This window comes from Grammomys surdaster, unplaced genomic scaffold (assembly GCF_004785775.1).
Source record: "Grammomys surdaster isolate TR1022 unplaced genomic scaffold, NIH_TR_1.0 125953, whole genome shotgun sequence".
NCBI classification, from domain to species: Eukaryota; Metazoa; Chordata; class Mammalia; order Rodentia; family Muridae; genus Grammomys; species Grammomys surdaster.
The window spans coordinates 2,243,076-2,262,367 of record NW_021620773.1 but is presented as its reverse complement, the minus strand read 5'-3'; the positions used below and the strand labels follow the sequence as shown (position 1 = coordinate 2,262,367).

The 19,292-nt window shown below is 43.4% G+C and overlaps 1 protein-coding gene across 1 annotated transcript in view; it reads left to right on the top strand.

Moving 5' to 3' along the window:
- Positions 1-11,675, top strand: part of Zbed4 (zinc finger BED-type containing 4) — a 34,325-nt gene extending 22,650 nt beyond the window's left edge. The window contains exon 2 of the mRNA XM_028753673.1: positions 6,568-11,675. Within this exon, the coding sequence (XP_028609506.1) occupies positions 6,880-10,389 (3,510 nt within the window). The 5' untranslated portion in view covers positions 6,568-6,879 and the 3' untranslated portion in view covers positions 10,390-11,675. The remainder of the gene's footprint in view (positions 1-6,567) is intronic.
- The last annotated feature ends 7,617 nt before the right edge of the window (positions 11,676-19,292 follow it).

The window sequence follows — 19,292 nt, the reverse complement described above, 5'->3', positions numbered from 1 at the left end:
ATTTTTTGTGTTTGCATGTAACTGTTTGCCTTTTATTTCTTCTTTTCACCTGACTGACTGCCCCGCCCCATTGTGACTCTGAAAGTGATGAGAGCAACCTCCTGATCTTAGGAGGAGTGTTACGGGTTTGTCTAAACATGGAAGATATTACAACTATTTTTAGATTCCTCTTAGCAAATCATGGAAATTCTTTTCTTTTTCATTTGCTGAGGCATTTTGACATGAATGGATACTGAATTATGTAAAGTGCTTTTTCTGCATATAGAAATTATCATTGTTCTCTCACTGGGGTGAAATATAGTTATTTCTGTGAGAATCCAGCCTGACCTGACCACAGCCTTCCTGAATGGAAACTGCCTGACTGATCCTGGTGCTTTTCGTTATTTTGTCTTTTTTTTTTTTTTTTTTTTTTTTTTCAGAGCTGAGGACCGAACCCAGGGCCTTGCGCTTGCTAGGCAAGCGCTCTACCACTGAGCTAAATCCCCAACCCCCCTGGTGCTTTTCTAAAGCACTTTCTGGCACACTATAACCAAAACTATCAAGATGTTACATGCAGCTTTGTGGGTGGATGTTGGTGGTGTTGGCTCAAGACTGGGCCGGAGGTCAGTAGTAGCCTCAGATAAACAACCTCGGATGGTGTCACTTCTATTGTACTTGGAAGCCCCCTTCCTTTGACTGAAATTGTGAGGATCTTTGATCTTAGTGCTACCCAGGACCGCACTTATGTCAACTGGTAGAATACTGGTGTCTGATATGAATATTTCTCCTGGGTAGTGTGGTAGTTTGAATAGATATAGCCCCCATAGACTTGTGTGTTTGAATACTTGTCCCACAGGGAATAGCACTATGGATGTGGCCTTGTTGGAGTAGGTGTGGTCTTGTTGTAGGAAGTGTGTCACTGTGAGAGTAGGCTTTGAGGTCTCCTATGCTCAAGCTACACCCACGGTCTTCTGCTGCCTGTGGATCAAGATGTAGATCTCTGGGCTCTTCCAGCACCATGTCTGCCTGCATGCTGCCATGCCTTGTGCCATGGCAGTAATGAACTAAACCTCTGATATTAAGTCAGCCCCAAATTACTGTTGTCCTTTGTAAGAGTTGTTGTAGGGGTGTGTTTTCACAGCCATACAACCCTAACTAAGACAGGCAGTGTGGTAGTTTGAATGAGAACGGCTGCTGTAGGTTCATGTCTGAATGTTTGGGCTGCAGTTGTTGGAACTGATTGGAAGATTAGGAAGTGTGATCTCCTTGCTGGGGGTTTGTCATTGGGGTTAGGCTTTAAGGTTTTAGAAGCCCATGTCATTTCCAGTAAACCATTTCTCTCTGCCTTGTGATTGTGGATCAAGTGTAAGATTTCAGCTAGTTTCTCAGTGCTATACCTGCCATGCTCTAGACCACGCATCCCCAGTTAACTGCCTTTTATATATTGCTTTGCACATGGTGTCTTTTTACAGCATTAGAAAAGTTACTAAGACAGGTAGGATCTGGCAGTGGATCTGCTGGATGGCATCCTAAGTCTGTTTAGCTTGTTGTACTTACCTGTCTTCTCTGTGCAGCAGTATTTGACAGTTTTGTTGCTCTGCAGTCTCATGGACACTTAAAGTTTTATTCCACCCATCTTAGTCTGTTGTATTAATGTATTAGTTTGATTTGCATATGTTTCTTAAATTGCTGTTTAATTTTCCAAATCTAGCATTTACTCTTTTCCTGCTCAATTTTGTTTTCTATATTAAAAATACATATGTATAATTATATATGAACTATATATTGTTTCATGTACAGCTGTTTGTAATTGACTTAGGGCACATGTGTGATGAGAGCATTGTTCTGAACTGTGTTTTCTTTCTTCTTGAGTTTTATTCATTATTCTCTCATACAATATATCCCAACTGCAGCATCCCCTCCCTCCGTCCCTCCCAGTTAGTTCTCTCCCCTCCCTCTACTCTCCCTCAGATCCATTGCTCCTTCATTTCCCTTCAGAAAAGACAGGGCTTCCCAATGAGATCTACTAAACATAGCATAACAAGGTACGATAAGACTTGGCACAAACCCTTATCAAGGCTGGGCAAGGCAACAGTAAGAGGAAAAGGGCCCCGAGTTCAGACAGAAGAGTCAGAGACACCCCCTCTCTACTGTTAGGGTTCCTGAAAACCCATAACCACCACAGCATGTGTGCAGAGGACCTCATGCAGAGCATGCAGTCTCCATGACTGCTGCTTCAGTCTCTATGGGCACCTCTGAACCCTGCATGGTTGATGCTGTGGCCCATGGTCTCCTGGTGTCCTCAACCCCTCTGGCTCTTATAATTCTTCTTCCCCTTCTTCCACGGGGTTCCCCAAACTGCCTAATGTTTGGCTGTTGGTCTCAGTATCTGCTCCCATCAGTTGCTGGATGACACCTCTCTGATGACAGTTGGACCAGACACCAGTCTATGAGTATAGCAGAATATTGTTAGGAAGCATTTAGTTTACTTTTTTTTTTTTTTTTGGCGGGGGTGGGGGTATCAGTTGTATATTACTCTGAGGCTTCCAGTTCCTGGCGGTCCAGGCAGTGTCAGGCATGGGCTCCCTCTCTTGGCTTTGGCCTCAAGTTAGACTAGTCATTGGTTTGCCACTCTAACAAGCTCTGAGCCACCATTGCCCCAACACATCTTGCAGGCAGGTCAGGTGTGGTTTGAAAAATTTGTGGCGGGGTTGGTGTCTTGGTCCCACCAGGTTACCGAAGATGGTCAGTTCAGGCCCAGTATTTGCCATTACTAGGAATCTTCCCTAGGGCTCCTTCATTTAAGTTCTAGAAGTTTCTACTGCACTAGGCTTCTATATCATCCCAAGTGCCCCCTATTTTAGTCATCTCTCCTGTTCCCATCTGATCCCTCCTGTTCCTATCCTTTAGTTGACCTGAAAAGTCTGTTTCCCGTTCCCAGGGAGATTACACTTCCCCACCCCGACTCCACCCCTTGTGAATATGCTATAGTATACATGAACAAACATGTAGAAGCCAGAAGTCAACCCTGGGTGTCATTGCTCAGGAGTTATCCACCTTGATCTTTTGTTACTTGTTTGAGACAGGGTCTTATTAAACTTGGAGCTTACTGAGTTGACTAGGCTGTCTGGCCAACAAGCCCAAGGGACCCGCCCTGCCTATTTCTACCCCTCACCCCTTAGCATCAGGATTACAGGTATACACCATTATGGCCAGCCTTTTATTATTGTCACATGCATGTGTGCACGCGTACACACACTTTTTTTTTTTTTTTTCTTTTTTGAGACAGGGTTTCTCTGTGTAGCCCTGGCTGTCCTGGAACTCACTCTGTAGAGCAGGCTGGCCTCGAACTCAGAAATCCACCTGCCTCTGCCTCCCAAGTGCTGGGATTAAAGGCGTGCGCCACCATTGCCTGGCGCATGCACACACTTATAAACACAACTTGTTGAATTCATTTAGTGTTGCTCTTATGTATATGGGCTTAGAGCTGGCTACTTGGGATTGGATCACCTATTTGAAGTTTGTCCCTGGAGCAGACTAATTCTCCTTCTCTCAGCAGTCAACAGTTGCCTATGATTCTTTATCTAGGGTCAAGGTCTTGTGAGATTTACCTCCAGCCATGTTGGTATGTCACCTTGTGTTATCATTGTACAGGTCTCGATTACGTAACCATATTGAGATTTTATGGGGCTACCTTCCTGGTTATTTTATAACACTATCTCAAAGCAGAAGCCCTGCTCCTCTGTCTCTTAGTCATTCTGCCATCTCTTTCATGTTTCTTGAGCCTTCAGTGTAGTGGCTGCATTATAGATGTCTCAGTTGACGCTCGGCACCCATGGTCACTTATTCTCTGCATTTTGACCAGTTTTATTTTTCTGTATTGCTCTGTCTACTGCAGAAACAAACTTCTTTGTTGAGGGATGAGAATTACACTTAATCTTCGGGTCTAGTATTAAGAATGCAATTGGGAATTATACTGGTTTAGGGAAGTCGTGGAAGTATATTCTCTTTTAGAGTTCTTGGCCTTACCAACCAGAGATAGTGTGCACAGCTTTATGTGAGTTCTGGGTATTAAACACAGTTCTCATGTTTACATAGCAAGGACCCAGCATCTCTCCAGCCCTGTGTACGCTTCCTAGTACTTAATCTTTTTTTTTTTTTTTTTGAGACAGGGTTTCTCTGTGTAGCCCTAGCTATCCTGGAACTTACTCTGGAGACCAGGGTGGCTTCGAACTCAGAAATCTGCCTGCCTCTGCCTCTCAAGTGCTGGGATTAAAGGCATTCGCCACTACTGCCCGGCTCCTGGTACTTAATCTTAATGCTGATTTTTTTTTTTTAATGTGGTGCTGAGGATGTTCTACCCCTAACTATTTTCCTCAGCCCTTGAGTATTTCAGTCAGTTTTGTTTATGGCATTTATTTTTGAGAATGTCTTCTTTCAGGAAAACTGATAGTTTTAATTAACTTTGCCCCAGGCAAGTTCAGCATAACCTTATTGTCAGTATAAAGTCTTATTCTAAAAACTGCCGGATTTGAAAAGTAGTGCTGCAAATTCAGAGATATCATGCTTAGACCCTTCATCAAGGTGCTCAGTATGGGTCTTAGTAGCTATTCAGACACTATGCTCAAGAGCCTCTCAATAGTTTTGTCACTTGCTGTTGTGCCCAGCAATGTCTCATGAAGCAAGTTTAACGATGACAGTATCTGTGCTGTTGTGGGATCACACCAGAGAAGACTGTTCAGACATGGTTTAAACCAGTAGAAAGTATTAGCCAGCCAGTGACTACGTTTGGGTTTTCAGGATCCCAAACCAACCCCTTCTCAGGGCAAGCTTTCAAGCACAAAAACCATGTTGTAGTTAACAAGTTAACCAGAACTACAGACGCCAAAAAGCAAGGTTAGTACATTTAGAAACTTTCCCAGAATTGTAGACTTTAATGGTCTTTATTTTCAGGTGGTGCTGTCTAGCAGTTTTATAGCCTGAATGGTACTTCTATCATGGAGCCAGTTGTGCTAAGGTCTAGGGCCCTGTTTACGTTGTTTCCACATGACAGTGTTAGCTTTTGCTGCTTTGTTTTACATTTATTTATTTTGTGTTGAGGGTGTATGTGTCAAAAGGTGGAGTATGTGTGTGTGTGTGTGTCAAAGGACAACTTGGAAGAAGAGTTGGTTCTCTCTAGCATGTGGATTCTGGGGATCAAACTTGAATCATCAGGGTTGGCAGCAAGTGCCTTTACCCACTCAACCATCTCGCCAGCCCTTTTGTTGCTTTTTAAACTGTTCCGTAGACATATATTCTCCTTTGGATTTCAGGCTTGAGTTATTCCGTGAATTGATTATTTCATAAGAACATTTGGAATTTTTAAATTCTTTTCTTTACATATTCTACTGGAAGGTAGAATGAATTAATTTCAAGGAATTTAGGATTTAAAGTAACACTGTGTAGTCCTCTGGGAACTGAGAGCTGAGACGGGCCTGGGGAGACGGCTCAGCAGGTATAAGCACTTGTTGCTCTTGCAGAAAGCAGGGATTCAGTTCCTAGAGTCCACATGCTGGTTCACAACCTTCTGTTATTGCAGTTCAAAGGGATCTTACGTTCTTTTCTGGCCTCTGTAGGGTCTGTATGTGTGTGGTACACAGAAATACATGTATGCAAAACACTCATACATGTAATTTTTTAAAATTATTTTTGTCAACAGGATCTCACAATGCACTGTGACTAGCCCCAAACTTACTGTGTAAACCAAGCAGGCCTCAAACTCGCAAAACTCCACCTGTCCCTACCTCCTTAATGCTGAGATTGAAGGTATCTGCCATTACACCCAGCAAAAATGTAAAAATCTTTATGTTGTTCAAAGTGGCACATACCTCTAATCTCAGAATTTAAGAGACAGAGGTGGTAAATCTCTTAGAGTTCAAGGCAAACCTAGTCTACTTACTGAATTCAGACCTGCCAGAGCTACATGATGTTGCAACATAAATAATTAACAAAGAAATCTAAAGGAAAAAAATGGGGTACGGGCTGCAATCAGGATTTAAAGTGAATAAATTAATGGAAAAAAGCAAAGAAGGCTGTAAGTTCCTTGGAAAATTCTCTTAGTGTCACCTTTGCTTCTCATTCATATTCCCTACTCCTTTACTGGTGGGACACTGGAATTTGAATTTATATCTTTTTGCTAATTTTGCTGTATTGAGGTTTTTAGGGTTTTGTTTTTATGAAAGTGGATTGCAAAATGTCACTAGCAAGATTATTTGACTTTAGCTTTCTTCCTTTCTTTCCTTCCTTCCTTCCTTTCTTTCTTTTAAAGATTTATTTATTTTATGTATTATGTGAGTGCACTGTCACATACCAGAAGAGGACATCAGATCCCATTATAGATGGTTGTGAGCCACCATATGGTTTCTGGGAATTGAACTCAGAACCTCAAGAATAGTCAGCATACTCAACCCCTGAGCCATCTCTCCAGCCCCCTGACTTTAGCTTTCTATCATGGGAATTTTTCTCATATATTTAGCCTGATCCCTGTGATAAAATATATTTTGAATATACAGTTGAGTTCCATGCTTAATTAGATATCCTCTGTTACAGGAAATGCAGAAGGACTGTGTGTGCCTTCAAGATGGTGGGGCTCCTGTCTTGGAGAAGAGGAAGAAGTCTGTGCTGCATGCATTGGTGTACTCTTGCAGAACAGCACTCCATGCCCTGTGACCGTGTGCTGGTGTGAGCGACATACTTGGCTTTCCAGTGACATTCATGGTCAGCCATAGTAAACAGCCTAGAAAATGAGATTCTGAAAAAGTGAATAAAATCTACTTTAGGGGTCACAAGTGGACATTGTAAGCAGTTTTATTAACCTAAGATGTCAGAATGATAAAGCAACCAGGATAATTATGGTTGGTCATGGAGGATAAGCAGGAAACTTGTCCCAAGAGGGACAGTGATTTTGTTTCTGACAAAGTAAATTTCAAAACAGAGGAGGAAGATGATGATCAAATTCCTTGTCACAGTTTGGAACAAGTGGACTTTAAAAGTGAGTCAGAGGATATGAGACAGACAGACAGTGGCGATGAACAGGCAGAAATCAGGGCAGCAAGCTGTGCCTGTCAACCGTCTGGGAAATTCTTACCTGCCGAGAGCGAGGATGACTATGGGTCACTCTTCTCCCAGTATAGTAGCACACTGTACAATGTAGCCATGGAAGCTGTGACCCAGAGTCTTCTTTCCAGTCGACACATAAGCTCCAGGAAGAAGTCTCCAGCTTGGAAGCATTTCTTTATTTCCCCTCGAGATAGCACTAAAGCAATATGCACATACTGTATGAAAGAGTTCAGCAGGGGCAAAAATGAAAAAGACTTGAGTACAAGCTGCCTCATGAGACATGTGAGGCGGGCACACCCCACCAAGCTCATTCAAGAAAATGGAAGTCTATCAGCAGGGTCCTCCTTCTCCTCTCCCTCTCTTCTGCTTCCACCACAGCCTGCAGATGTGGGAGACCTTAGCACTGTGCTCTCGCCTGTCAGACTTGTCCAGAAAATGGCTCCCAAGATCCCATCCCCTGACCAAATAATGGAAGAGTCTGTGACTGTAGTCTCTTCTGAAGAGGTGTCCTCTGATATATCTATCGCTGAAAAGTATAGTAGAGAGGAGACTTTGGCAGGCTCCTCCCCCAACCTTTCCATGCTCCATTATGATGACACTTCAGAAACCATGGCAGACAGAAACCTTTCCCTTCCCAAAAGCACATCTGGGTCCAGGAGGAGGTCAGCCGTCTGGAAGCACTTCTACTTGTCACCCCTCGATAGCTCCAAGGCTGTCTGTGTCCACTGTATGAATGAGTTCAGTCGAGGGAAGAACGGGAAGGACCTGGGCACAAGCTGCCTCATCAGGCACATGTGGAGAGCACATCGATCCATTGTACTACAGGAGAATGGGGGCAGCACAGGCATCCCACCATTGTACCCTATGCCCCCAACCCTGCTGCCTGCCCTGCTGCCTCCAGAAGGGGATCTCAGCTCTGCATCGTTGTCTCCAGGGAAACAAGTCAAAGAGTCCCCTTCTGCCTCCTCATCCCCAGACAGGCTTCCTGAGGACCTGTCATCACACACTAATCCTGGGGACGTGTCCCGGGAAGATGTGTCCATGTTGTCATCATCTGATGACTTGGGGGAAGCCTCTGTAGTACCCTCTCCAGAGAAGCAGCCGGCAGACACAGTAAATCCAAGGTTTGAATCAGGCACTGTCTTCCAGCAAAATAAGAAGGTGATGAGAAGACTGAAGTCAGAAGTCTGGCATCACTTTTCCCTGGCCCCCACGGACAGTCTCAAAGCAGTTTGCCGGTACTGTAGCTGTGTTATTAGTCGGGGGAAGAAGGGAGATGTTGGCACCAGTTGTTTGATGCGACACTTGTATAGACGCCACCCTGAAGTAGTTGGGAACCAGAAGGACTTTCTGGGTGCAAGTTTGGCAAACTCTCCATATGCCACTTTGGCTTCTGCAGAAAGCTCCTCCAAATTAACTGATTTGCCAGCAGTGGTCAGAAAAAACCATCAAGGTATGTTTCCTACTAATAGCAAGAAGACCTCAAAGCTGTGGAATCACTTTTCTATTTGTTCAGCAGACTCAACAAAGGTGGTGTGCCTACACTGTGGCCGGACCATCAGCAGGGGCAAGAAGCCCACCAACCTGGGCACCAGCTGTCTCTTGAGACATCTGCAGCGGTTCCATGGCCATGTACTCAAGAATGATGTCTCAGAGGCCACTCTGTCCCGTTCTCCAGGCATCCGGAGGCCTCTGGGCATAGAGCTGTCAGGGGCTTCCTCTTTCCGTGACTCCACAGAGAAGTTCTATGACTCTCATCCAGTTGCCAAAAAAATCACAAGTCTCATAGCCGAAATGATTGCACTTGACCTTCAGCCATACTCCCTTGTAGACAACGTTGGCTTTAACAGGCTGCTCGAATACTTGAAACCTCAGTACTCTTTACCCTCCCCTTCCTACTTCTCTAGAACAGCTATCCCAGGTATGTATGACAATGTGAAGCAGATAATTATGTCACATCTGAAGGAAGCTGAGAGTGGCGTGGTCCACTTCACCTCCGGAATATGGATGAGTAGCCAGACTCGTGAATACCTGACCCTTACAGCTCACTGGGTCACCTTCGCATCCGCTGTCCGACCACATTGTGAGGACCACCATTGTTCAGCACTTTTAGATGTGTCACAGATCGACTGTGACTATAGTGGAAACAGCATTCAGAAGCAGCTGGAGTGTTGGTGGGAAGCCTGGGTGACTTCCATTGGCCTTCAGATCGGCATCACTGTCACTGACAATCCAAGCATAGGGAAGATGCTGAGCGAGGGTGAACACTCAAGTGTGCAGTGCTTCAGTCACACAGTGAACCTGATTGTGAGTGAGGCTATCAAGAGCCAGAGGATGGTGCAGAACTTACTGAGTATTGCCCGGAAGCTGTGTGAGCGGGTCCATCGGTCACCCAGAGCAAGAGAGAAGTTAGCAGAACTGCAGAAAGAGTACGAGCTGCCGCAGCACCAGCTGATCCAGGATGTCCCGTCCAAGTGGAGCACATCATTCCACATGCTTGAACGTCTGATTGAGCAGAAGAGGGCAGTTAACGAGGTATCCATTGAGTGTAACTTCAGAGAGCTGATCAGCTGTGACCAGTGGGAGGTCATGCAGTCTGTGTGCCATGTGCTGAGACCATTTGATGCTGCAAGCCGAGAGATGAGTGCCCACATGTCTACACTGAGCCAGGTCATCCCCATGATCCACATCCTCAGCAGAAAAGTTGAGATGCTATTTGGGGAGACAATGGGCATTGATACCATGCTTAAGTCCCTGAAGGAAGCCATGGCGAGCCGCCTGTCTGCCACCCTCCATGACCCCAGGTACATCTTTGCCACACTGCTGGACCCTCGCTACAAAGCTTCCCTGTTCACAGAGGAGGAGGCAGAGCAGTACAGGCAAGACTTAATCAGGGAGCTAGAAATATTGAATTCTACCTCAGAGGACACAGCCACCTCCAATGGCTGTGACTCAGGGTCCCCACTTAAAGACACTGGCACAGAGGAGAGCCTGTGGTCCCTCGCACCAATAAAAAGAGATCAGAGAGAGAAGCTACCTGAAGACATGGTGCTTGCATATTTGGAGGAAGAGGTGCTGGAACACAGCTGTGACCCACTTACCTACTGGAACCTGAAGCGGTCATCGTGGCCTGGGCTGTCTACCTTAGCAGTCCGATTTCTGGGCTGTCCCCCAAGTACAGTCCCCTCAGAAAAGCTGTTTAGCACACCCATGGAGGCTGGCAGCTTTGGCCAGCCCAGGTTCATGATGGAGCATTTTGAAAAGCTCATCTTTTTAAAAGTAAATCTCCCCTTAATATGCTTTCAGTATTGAATTCAGAGATGGAGCCACCAGACTGGAAACATGCTTCAGAGTGCTAGCTATTGTACGGGGGCTGACTCGCCTGGCAGGGCCATGTAGGACACCAGACCAGGCATCGGGAGCTACCTGCCAGTTCTCACCGTAATATCCACATGTGCCTTACTCCTTCAGGCCAGGTGTCAAGGTGCGTTTTCAGAAGCCCACTAGAAACAGTCTTGGCAATTATGAAATAGGATGATCAGGTTTAAAACTGTAAAGTGTTTTTTTTGTTTTTTTTTTTTAAGAGGGGATAATTGTTTTACTAGAATGGAAGAAGATGTAAACAATTTTATTGTGTAGGGTTTTTATTCAGTTGTATAAAAACCACAAATCAGGTGCTGTATTTTAATTAAATATTTTAATTGCAACAAAACAGCTTTTGTGGCTGTTAAATGAAACCTGTAAATAGGAGGTGGAGGTTAAGCCATCCTAACTGAACAGTTCTTAACCACAGGCTCCAAAAGTATGTCGAAGAGAGAATATTCTGGAAGCTGTTTACGTTACAGAACCAGGCATTTGAAAACAAAACTGAACTTGGGCATACCACGGAGTGTCAGTCACATGGCTAGTTGGTCATAAGAACGTTCTCATGGCAGGTGTTGCATTCAGGTTTGACGTGGTCAGTTAACTCAGAGATATCCCGCTTATCATGAGCTCCTTGCAATTGGATCCAAGTTTTAAAGTCATGCTTAGGACCTCACCCGTGCATGATATGACACGTTTACAACAGATGGCCTGTTGATCAAATCTCCATGCCTCTGATTTATTTTTGCGTCTCTATACAATAAAGCTATCTCATAAGAAGTATGCACTGACCCCCTCGCAGTTTGACCAGATATAGCTCAGATTCTACTTTGAGGAGGTAGCTTGTTGACAGGGAAAGCGCTTGTTTATTGCAGTCATGAGAAAAGCCTTAGGCATTTAGATTTTTTTTTCCTATGATAGGGAAGCCTCAACCATCATTGGGACATTATAGAATCCCAAGGATATTAAAATGAAGTATCAGCTATCAGATTCTTTACCAGACTCCAAAGTTTTTGCTTATAATGTCTAAAAAAATGTTTTTCATTTTCTCATTTCAAATCAATTAAATACTATGGGTGAAACAAATCACTCATTTGCCTCTGACCTTTTAGAAGAAAAGTTTTGTTGAAATACTGTATGTAGGCTCAGTCTGAATTTGCGTGGACTATGCTTTAGTGTATTTATAAATGATGAACTTGGATTCTGAAATTAAACTTTTTATTTGCAATTTTCTATTGCTGACTGATACGACTTTTTATTTTTAGAATAATAAAACAGGAATGCTTTTATGTGTTAACATATACAAACTACATTCAAACTGTTTGAAATGTCAGTGTAGTCACAAGTAGGACTCTGGGGAGTAGAGAGAGTTGCATTTTTGATGATGGTAATGATGGTAGAACTCTGTATATCCTGGCTGCATATCCCTCCTTACCTGATGTCTGTGCTTTTACCCCCTAGACACCAGCCTAGTTCTTTTTGAGGCAGGATCTCATGTAGCCCAGGCTGGCCGCGAATTCACTGTGTAGTCAAGGATGAGAATGTGTTGAAGTAATTATTTAAAACGGCTGCTAGTCAAGCTCACTATCCAAGCTGCAGTGGCTCTGCCTAGCTCAGCCACCATGTTCAGTGGCCGGAGGCCACGTCTGTGCAGCAGCTAGAAATGGCCAGCCAGAAACACCAGCCCTGCTACCCACGAGAGAGAGATGGCTCTGCCAATCTTCTACACTGTCTCCACAAGGCTGAGCATTGCCCAGACCATCCCACCATCCACGCAGGCCCAGTAGGAAAATGAGACTCTAATGCTTAAATATTAATCAGAGGCTTTATATGTTTGGTAATGCTCAATAACAATATGCCCATACAATTAGAGGTGTTTCCCAATTAGCTAACCTAAATATAAATTGTTACTCGAGACTGCTCTCCATACCTGCGTGGCTCTTCACCCTCCTACATCTCTGCCCTCTCTAGCTCCTCCTCTTCCTTTTTTCTCTTCCTCTCCTTACTCCTCCCACCTTAGCTCCTCCTACAAGAATGGACTTAAACTTCTGATTCTTCCTCTACCTCCCAGGTACTGAGATGACAGGGTATGCTACTATGCTTGCTTTTATGCATTGCTAAAAATAGAACAGAGTTTGGTACATACTAGGCAACTAAACTACATACATCCCCAACCCCTCACCTGCCATTCTATCCCAGTAAATTTTCAACATGACACCACCATATTCTAGTTTAAATGCTTAAGCCACAGGATATAAAAAGATTGCCCCCCCCCAAAAAAAAAGTACTTGTTTGTCTCAGCAGAAATATGACAACTGACACTGGCACCATTCCTCTGAATACTATATTGACAGGCGATGGATGTATTTTGATACCTGGCACCCTCAGCACTAAGGACACAGCTGAGCTATCTGTCCTCAGTTGCTAGTAGCCCTGCAAGAGAACAGGCAGGAGGCCTAGTCTCGGTTACCAGTTCTCATGGCATAGATGTAGACAGACAGGTATTTGGGTGGTAGATTGTAGGTATATTGAGAATAAATGTGTTCATTCTCAATCATCCTACCTTGACTGTCTTTCTGAGTTGTTTGTTCTCCTGCCTCCAGATGACATTTGGGACAGGTTGTTCCTGAATTCGTCCTGTCTACATGGAGTGACTGTCCTAGTTAGGGTTACTATTGCTATGATAAACGCCATGACCAAATTAGGGAGGAAAGGGTTAATTTGACTTACTGTAGTCCATCATTGAAGGAAGTCTGGACAGAAACACAAGCAGTGCAGGAATCTGGAGGCAGGAACTAGTTCAGAGGGCATGAGGTGATGCTGCTTACTGGTTTGTTCCTCTGGACTTGCTCAGTCTCCATTCTTATTAGAACCTAGGACCACCAGCCCAGGAGGCACCATACATAACAGGCTGGGTCCTCCCTGATCAATCACTAAGAAAAAGCCTTGCAGCCTGATCCTTTTTGGACAGGGTTCCTCTGTATAGCCCTGGCTGTCCTGGATTTACTCAGAAATCTGCTTGCCAATGCCTCCCCAGTGCTGGGATTCAAGCTATGTGTGGTAATGAGTTTTTCCCCCTTTTAGATTACTCTAGTTTGTGTCAAGTTGACATAAAACTAGCCAGCACAGTTAAGTACATGTGACATCTTCCATAAAGATGGTTCCACAGGTTGAACACATGAGATACCTTCTATACAGAAAGGTTCTATAGATTGGTAAGCTGTCAGTAAGGGTATGGGGGAGGATCTGGTGTCCTAGCCACACAGATAATTGCAAAGGTCACCACCAGGCTATAAGCTACATCTGTTCCCAGCCTTCTTTGTGGGTAACAGGTTATGTGTCTCTTCTTTTAAAAGAACAACCCTGTGTTCCTTCCTGGTTCGCCCAGGAGAGTTAAGTAAATGAGATTCAGCCCAGCCCACAAGCTGAATGTGGCTCCGTTTGGCTCATGGTCCATACAAAGGGTACTTGTAACTTGAACTCTGACTTGATGAACTGACCTTCCTCACCCCTGACTCATGGCTAATTCACAGCACTAGACTGAATGACACTCAGCTATGATGTAACATCTCCCCCCTCTTCCATGCAGATTTCAATATCAACACAAAAATGCTCATTCTTACCAGTTTAATATTTTTTACTATATGAATATTCTTATTCTTTTGTGTGTAAAGAGCCTTTTTAATCATACATTTTCCTTTATTATATAATCAGTTTTCTCTTGGTCTTTTCTTTATGCTTTTTATAGCTTTTCTTCCCATGTCACATTTCTTTAAGTTATTACTAGTTTACTTTTTAACTTGATAATCTTTCTCTACATTATTTTTTACCTTTTCATTTTTGTGGATTGATATATTTCCCCTTGGTTGATTTTTATTGTTTCTATATCTGATTTGGTTTGGTAGTGTTGCTGTTACAGTGATTAGTTTTCCCTCAGTGCTACCGACAACTGAGCCTCAAGAGAAAACTGCTAATGAGGAGGACTCTCAAGTGAAACTGGAAGAGAAAGAAAGCTGTCTACCCTAAGGGACATGAACTGTAGCTTTTTTTTTTTTTTAAAGATTTATTTATTTATCTTACATACACTGTCACTGTCTTCAGACACACTAGAAGAGGGCATCGGATCCCATCACAGATGGATGTGAGCCACCATGTGGTTGCTGGGAATTGAACTCAGGACCTCTGGAAAAGCAGTCGGCACTCTTAGCCGCTGAGCCATCTCTCCAGCCCAAACTGTAGCTTATAATCACGAGATACATGGAAAATGAAGGCGGCATGACTCCTCTAAATGATTAGAATTCTCCAATAACTAAGACCAAAGAGATGGAGATATTAAAATGCCAAACAAATGGTTCAAAACAGTATTTGAAATGTCAGCCCAAAGGGGATAAATGAAGTCAATTCAGAACTGGACAAAAAGAAAACAACATTAATGAGAAATTCAACAATGAAATTGAGAATTTGGAGAAGTAAACAGAAATTAGAATTGAATTCAGGAAATAATTTTTTTAAATGGAACTCAGTAATTATCCAGATTAAACAGAAGAAAGTATAACAAGGATTAAAAGCTGAGGAGATTATGAATTTAGGCATACATGAACATGACTACAACTGTAAAGAATCTGGGACATGGATCAAGAGATTAAACCTAAGAATTGATGGTATAGAAGAGAAACAAAAATAGAAACAAAAGGCATGGGAAATTTATTCAATGAAGTTATGCCAGAGAAAAAGCTAAAGAATGTAAAAAGAATGTTATACCAGAAATTCCCCCAAATCTAAGGAAAAATAGAGACATTCAAATGGATTTAGAACCCTAACTAGATATGACCAAGACAAGGAAAACCTCTCTCTCTCTCTCTCTCTCTCTCTCTCTCTCTCTCTCTCTCTCTCTTTTTTTTTTAAAGATTTATTTTATTTATATGAGTACACTGTAGCTGTCTTCAGACACACCAGAAGAGGGCATCAGATCCCATTACAGATGATTATGAGCCACCATGTGGTTGCTGGGAATTGAACTCAAGGCCTTTGGAAGAGCAGTCAGTGCTCTTAACCACTGAGCCATTTCTCCAGCCCCTGGAAAACCTATCAATAACATGTAACAGTTAAAATTCTAAGACTACAGAGCTAAAAAATAACAGAGATTGCAAAAAGGAAACTCACAAAGGCAAAGTTATTAGAATATCAGACCTCACCAGAAACCCTAAATACCAAGACTAGGATTATTTATTTCAATTTCTGAGGATAAGTAGCTTGGAAGTAAGACTATAAGTGCCATGCTTCCCACCATAATGGCAATAGACTGAACCTTTGAACTTGTAACCCAGCCCCAATTAAATGTTGTCTTTTATACGAATTGCTGTGGCCATGGTGTCTCTTCACAGCAATGAAACCCCAACTAAGAGTGTAAGGACTTAAGTTTGAATTCCCAGAACACAAGTAAAAGATGGGCCAGCAGTTTATGTATAGTCCCAGCACTCCTACAGAGAAATGGGAGGCACAGGCAAGAAAGTCCTTAAGCTTTTCAAGTAACTGCTCTGTTGTATAGAACAGCAAACCACAAAGAAATGCTGCCTTTTTTTTTTTTTTTTTGGTTTTCAGAGACAGGGTTTCTCTGTGTAGCCCAGGCTGTCCTGGAACTCACTCTGTACAGCAGGCTGGCCTCGAACTCAGAAATCCACCTGCCTCTGCCTCCAAGTGCTGGGATTAAAGGCGTGCGCCACCACCGCCCATTGAGATGCTGCCTTAAACAAGGTAGAAAGCAAGGTTGTCCTCTGACCTCTCCACATGCATTATGGTGTACATGCACCTGCCCTACCTACTATACACACACACACACACGCACACACACACACACACACACATGCGAAAAGTTCAGGACCAAATAGATTGATAGCTGAATTCTATGACAAGTTTCAAGAATTACCAATATTTCCCAAAAGAGTAGAAAGGGAAAGACATCTTCCAAACTTATTTATAAAATCCAGTACCAAACTCCTGAATGAACTACTTGAAACTAAATTCAACACATTTAAGATCAAATACCGCTAGATTTGGCTTCACTCCGTGAGTACTAATATCGTTCAAAATATCCAAATCAGTAAATGTTATTATGACAACTAATTTTGGTTAACTTGACTATATTTGGAATGAACTATAGTCCAGAAATGGAGGGCACACTTGTAATCTTGAGGTGTGAAGATAACAGGCTTTTGATCCAGATCTCGAGGCTGGATGAAACACCTTTAATCTGGACCTGCTTGCCCCTGCCTTGCTAGCATATTCCCTCACTGGCACTGGAGCCTACTTCTTCAGAATTCTAACAACTTCAGAAGACCAGGTGAAACACTCAGCCTTGTGGCACTGAACACCTACTGGATTCTTGAATTTTCTCTTCACAGCTAGCCACTGTTGGATTAGTTGGGCTGCAGCCTATAAGTCATTATAATAAATTCCCTTATGTCTATGTGAGTATATGTGTGTGGAGAGAAAGAGAGAAAGGAGGGGGGGAGGGAGGGAGAGAGAGAGAGAGAGAGAGAGAGAGAGAGAGAGAGAGAGAGAGATAGATAGATAGATAGATAGATTCAGGCTGTAAATCCTGTGACTCTAGAGAACCCTAATACAGTTATACAGTACCCGAAGTAGACTCAAGGATAAAAACCATAGACCATAGGCTCAGGTCTGGGGTTGTTCAGTTGATAAGAGTGTTTGCCTAGTGTCTTAGTGATTTATTGCTATGAAGAGACAACCTATTCATGGCAATTCATTAAAAAATAAAAAGCACTTATTTAGGGGCTTACTTATGGTTTCAGAGGCTCAATCCATTATTGTCATGGCAGTGAGCGTGATGGCACAAATGTCACTGGAGCAGTAGATAGGAACTATATTCTGATCCACAGGTAGAAGCAGAGGGAGTGGGCCTGGAAAGCCCACCCCTACTGACACTTTCTCCAAGAAGGCCATACCTCCTTAATCCTTCTCAAACTGTGCCAATCCTCGCTTGACCAAACATTCAAATATATGAGGCTCTGGGAGCCATTCTTATTCAAACCACCACACCTAACATGCACAAAACCCTGGGATTGGTCCCCAGTATCACAAACAAACAAACGAACGAACAAACAAAACCAGCTGCGAGGACTAGAGAGATGGTTCAGCATTAAGAGTTCATAACATTTTGTACAGGAGTAGGTCCCCAGCATCCATATGGTGACTCCCAACCGTCTCTAGCCCCAGTTCCAGGAGATTTGATCCCCTCTTCTTGCCTCTACAAGTATATGTACATGGTGCACAGACATTGTCTGCAGGCAAAACACTTATACACTTAAAATCTTATAAAGTAACAGAACCAGGAATGTTCCCACACACCTTTAATCCCAGCACTTGGAAAGCAGAGGCAGGCAGAGTTCTGCAAGTTTGAAGTATGCAGCCTAGTCTGCATACCAAGTTTCATGACAGCCAGACTACATAGTGTTTTAGTCACTCTTCTATTGCTGTAAAGAGACACCATAACCAAGGCAACTCTTATAAAAGAGCATTCAATTGGGGGTTTGCTTAGAGTTTCAGACATTTAACAGTTAGTCCATTATCATCGTGGCAGGCAGAACAGCAGCATGTGTTGTGCTGATGAAGTAGCTGTGATCTACATCCTGGTCTGGTGGCAGAGAGAGAAAGTGGTGTACCCGGACCTGCCATGGGCTTTCGAAACCTGAAAGCCCCCCCCCCTTTGGTGCACTTCTTCCAACAAGTCTAACAAGGCCATACCTCCTAATCCTTCTAATCTTTCTGAAAAAGAAAAGAAAGGCAGCAAGGTCCTGGCACAAAACAGACCACTGGGGGAATAGAGGGCCCAGAAACTAACCAACACAGCTACAGCCACCTGAGTTTTGAGAAAGCTGCCTCTTTGATAAATAATGCTGGGGAAATGGCATATTCACAGGTAGAAGACTAAAACTGGACCCTTTTCTCGAACCCTCAAAAAAAAAAAAAGAAAGAAAGAAAGAAAGAAAGAAAGAAAGAAAGAAAGAAAGAAACTCATCATGAAACAAAAATACCTTAATGTTAATGTAACACCAGAAACACTGAAACTGCTAGTGGAAACCAGGAAGAGTACTTCAAAATTTAGGTAAGCGCAGGCCCAAGGATCTTCTGAAAACGACTCCAGGAGGCCAGGAAATAACAGCAAGAACCGTGAATGGGTTTGCACAAAAAGAAAGAGCTTCCGAACTACAAGTAACTGCCAGCATGAAAGGACACCTACAGAATAGTAGAAAAACTTTGCCAGCTACTCAACTCCTCAGGGATTAATATCTAAACATAAAGCCACCGAAAACCAAACCGTCAACAGGTAGAATGGGCAAAGCGGGGCGTTCTAAGTAAGGGGTCAAGTGAGCAAGAAATAAATGAAAAACTTCGGGCTGGAGAGATGGCTCAGCGGTTAAGAGCACTGACTGCTCTTCCAGAGGTCCTGAGTTCAAATCCCAGCAACCACATGGTGGCTCACAACCATCCGTAATGAGATTGTATGCCCTCTTCTGGTGTGTCTGAAGACAGCTACAGTGTACTCATAAATAAAATAAATAAATAAATCTTTAAAAAAAAAATAAATAAATGAAAAACTTCAGCATCCTCAAGCACCAGGGACATGTCAGCCAAACCACGCTCAGGCTCCAGCTCCCCCCCGCCCCCAGTCAAAATCAGGCGCCCCACAAGAAAAGAACAAGTACTGGCCTGAATGTGGTGGGAGGGGGAGGCCACCTTCATCCACACGGCTGGGCTGGTGGCAAAGAAAACTTGTGTGGCTATTCTCCTTCCTAGCTGCTTCTCTGTCACTGTGATAAAACACTGACCGA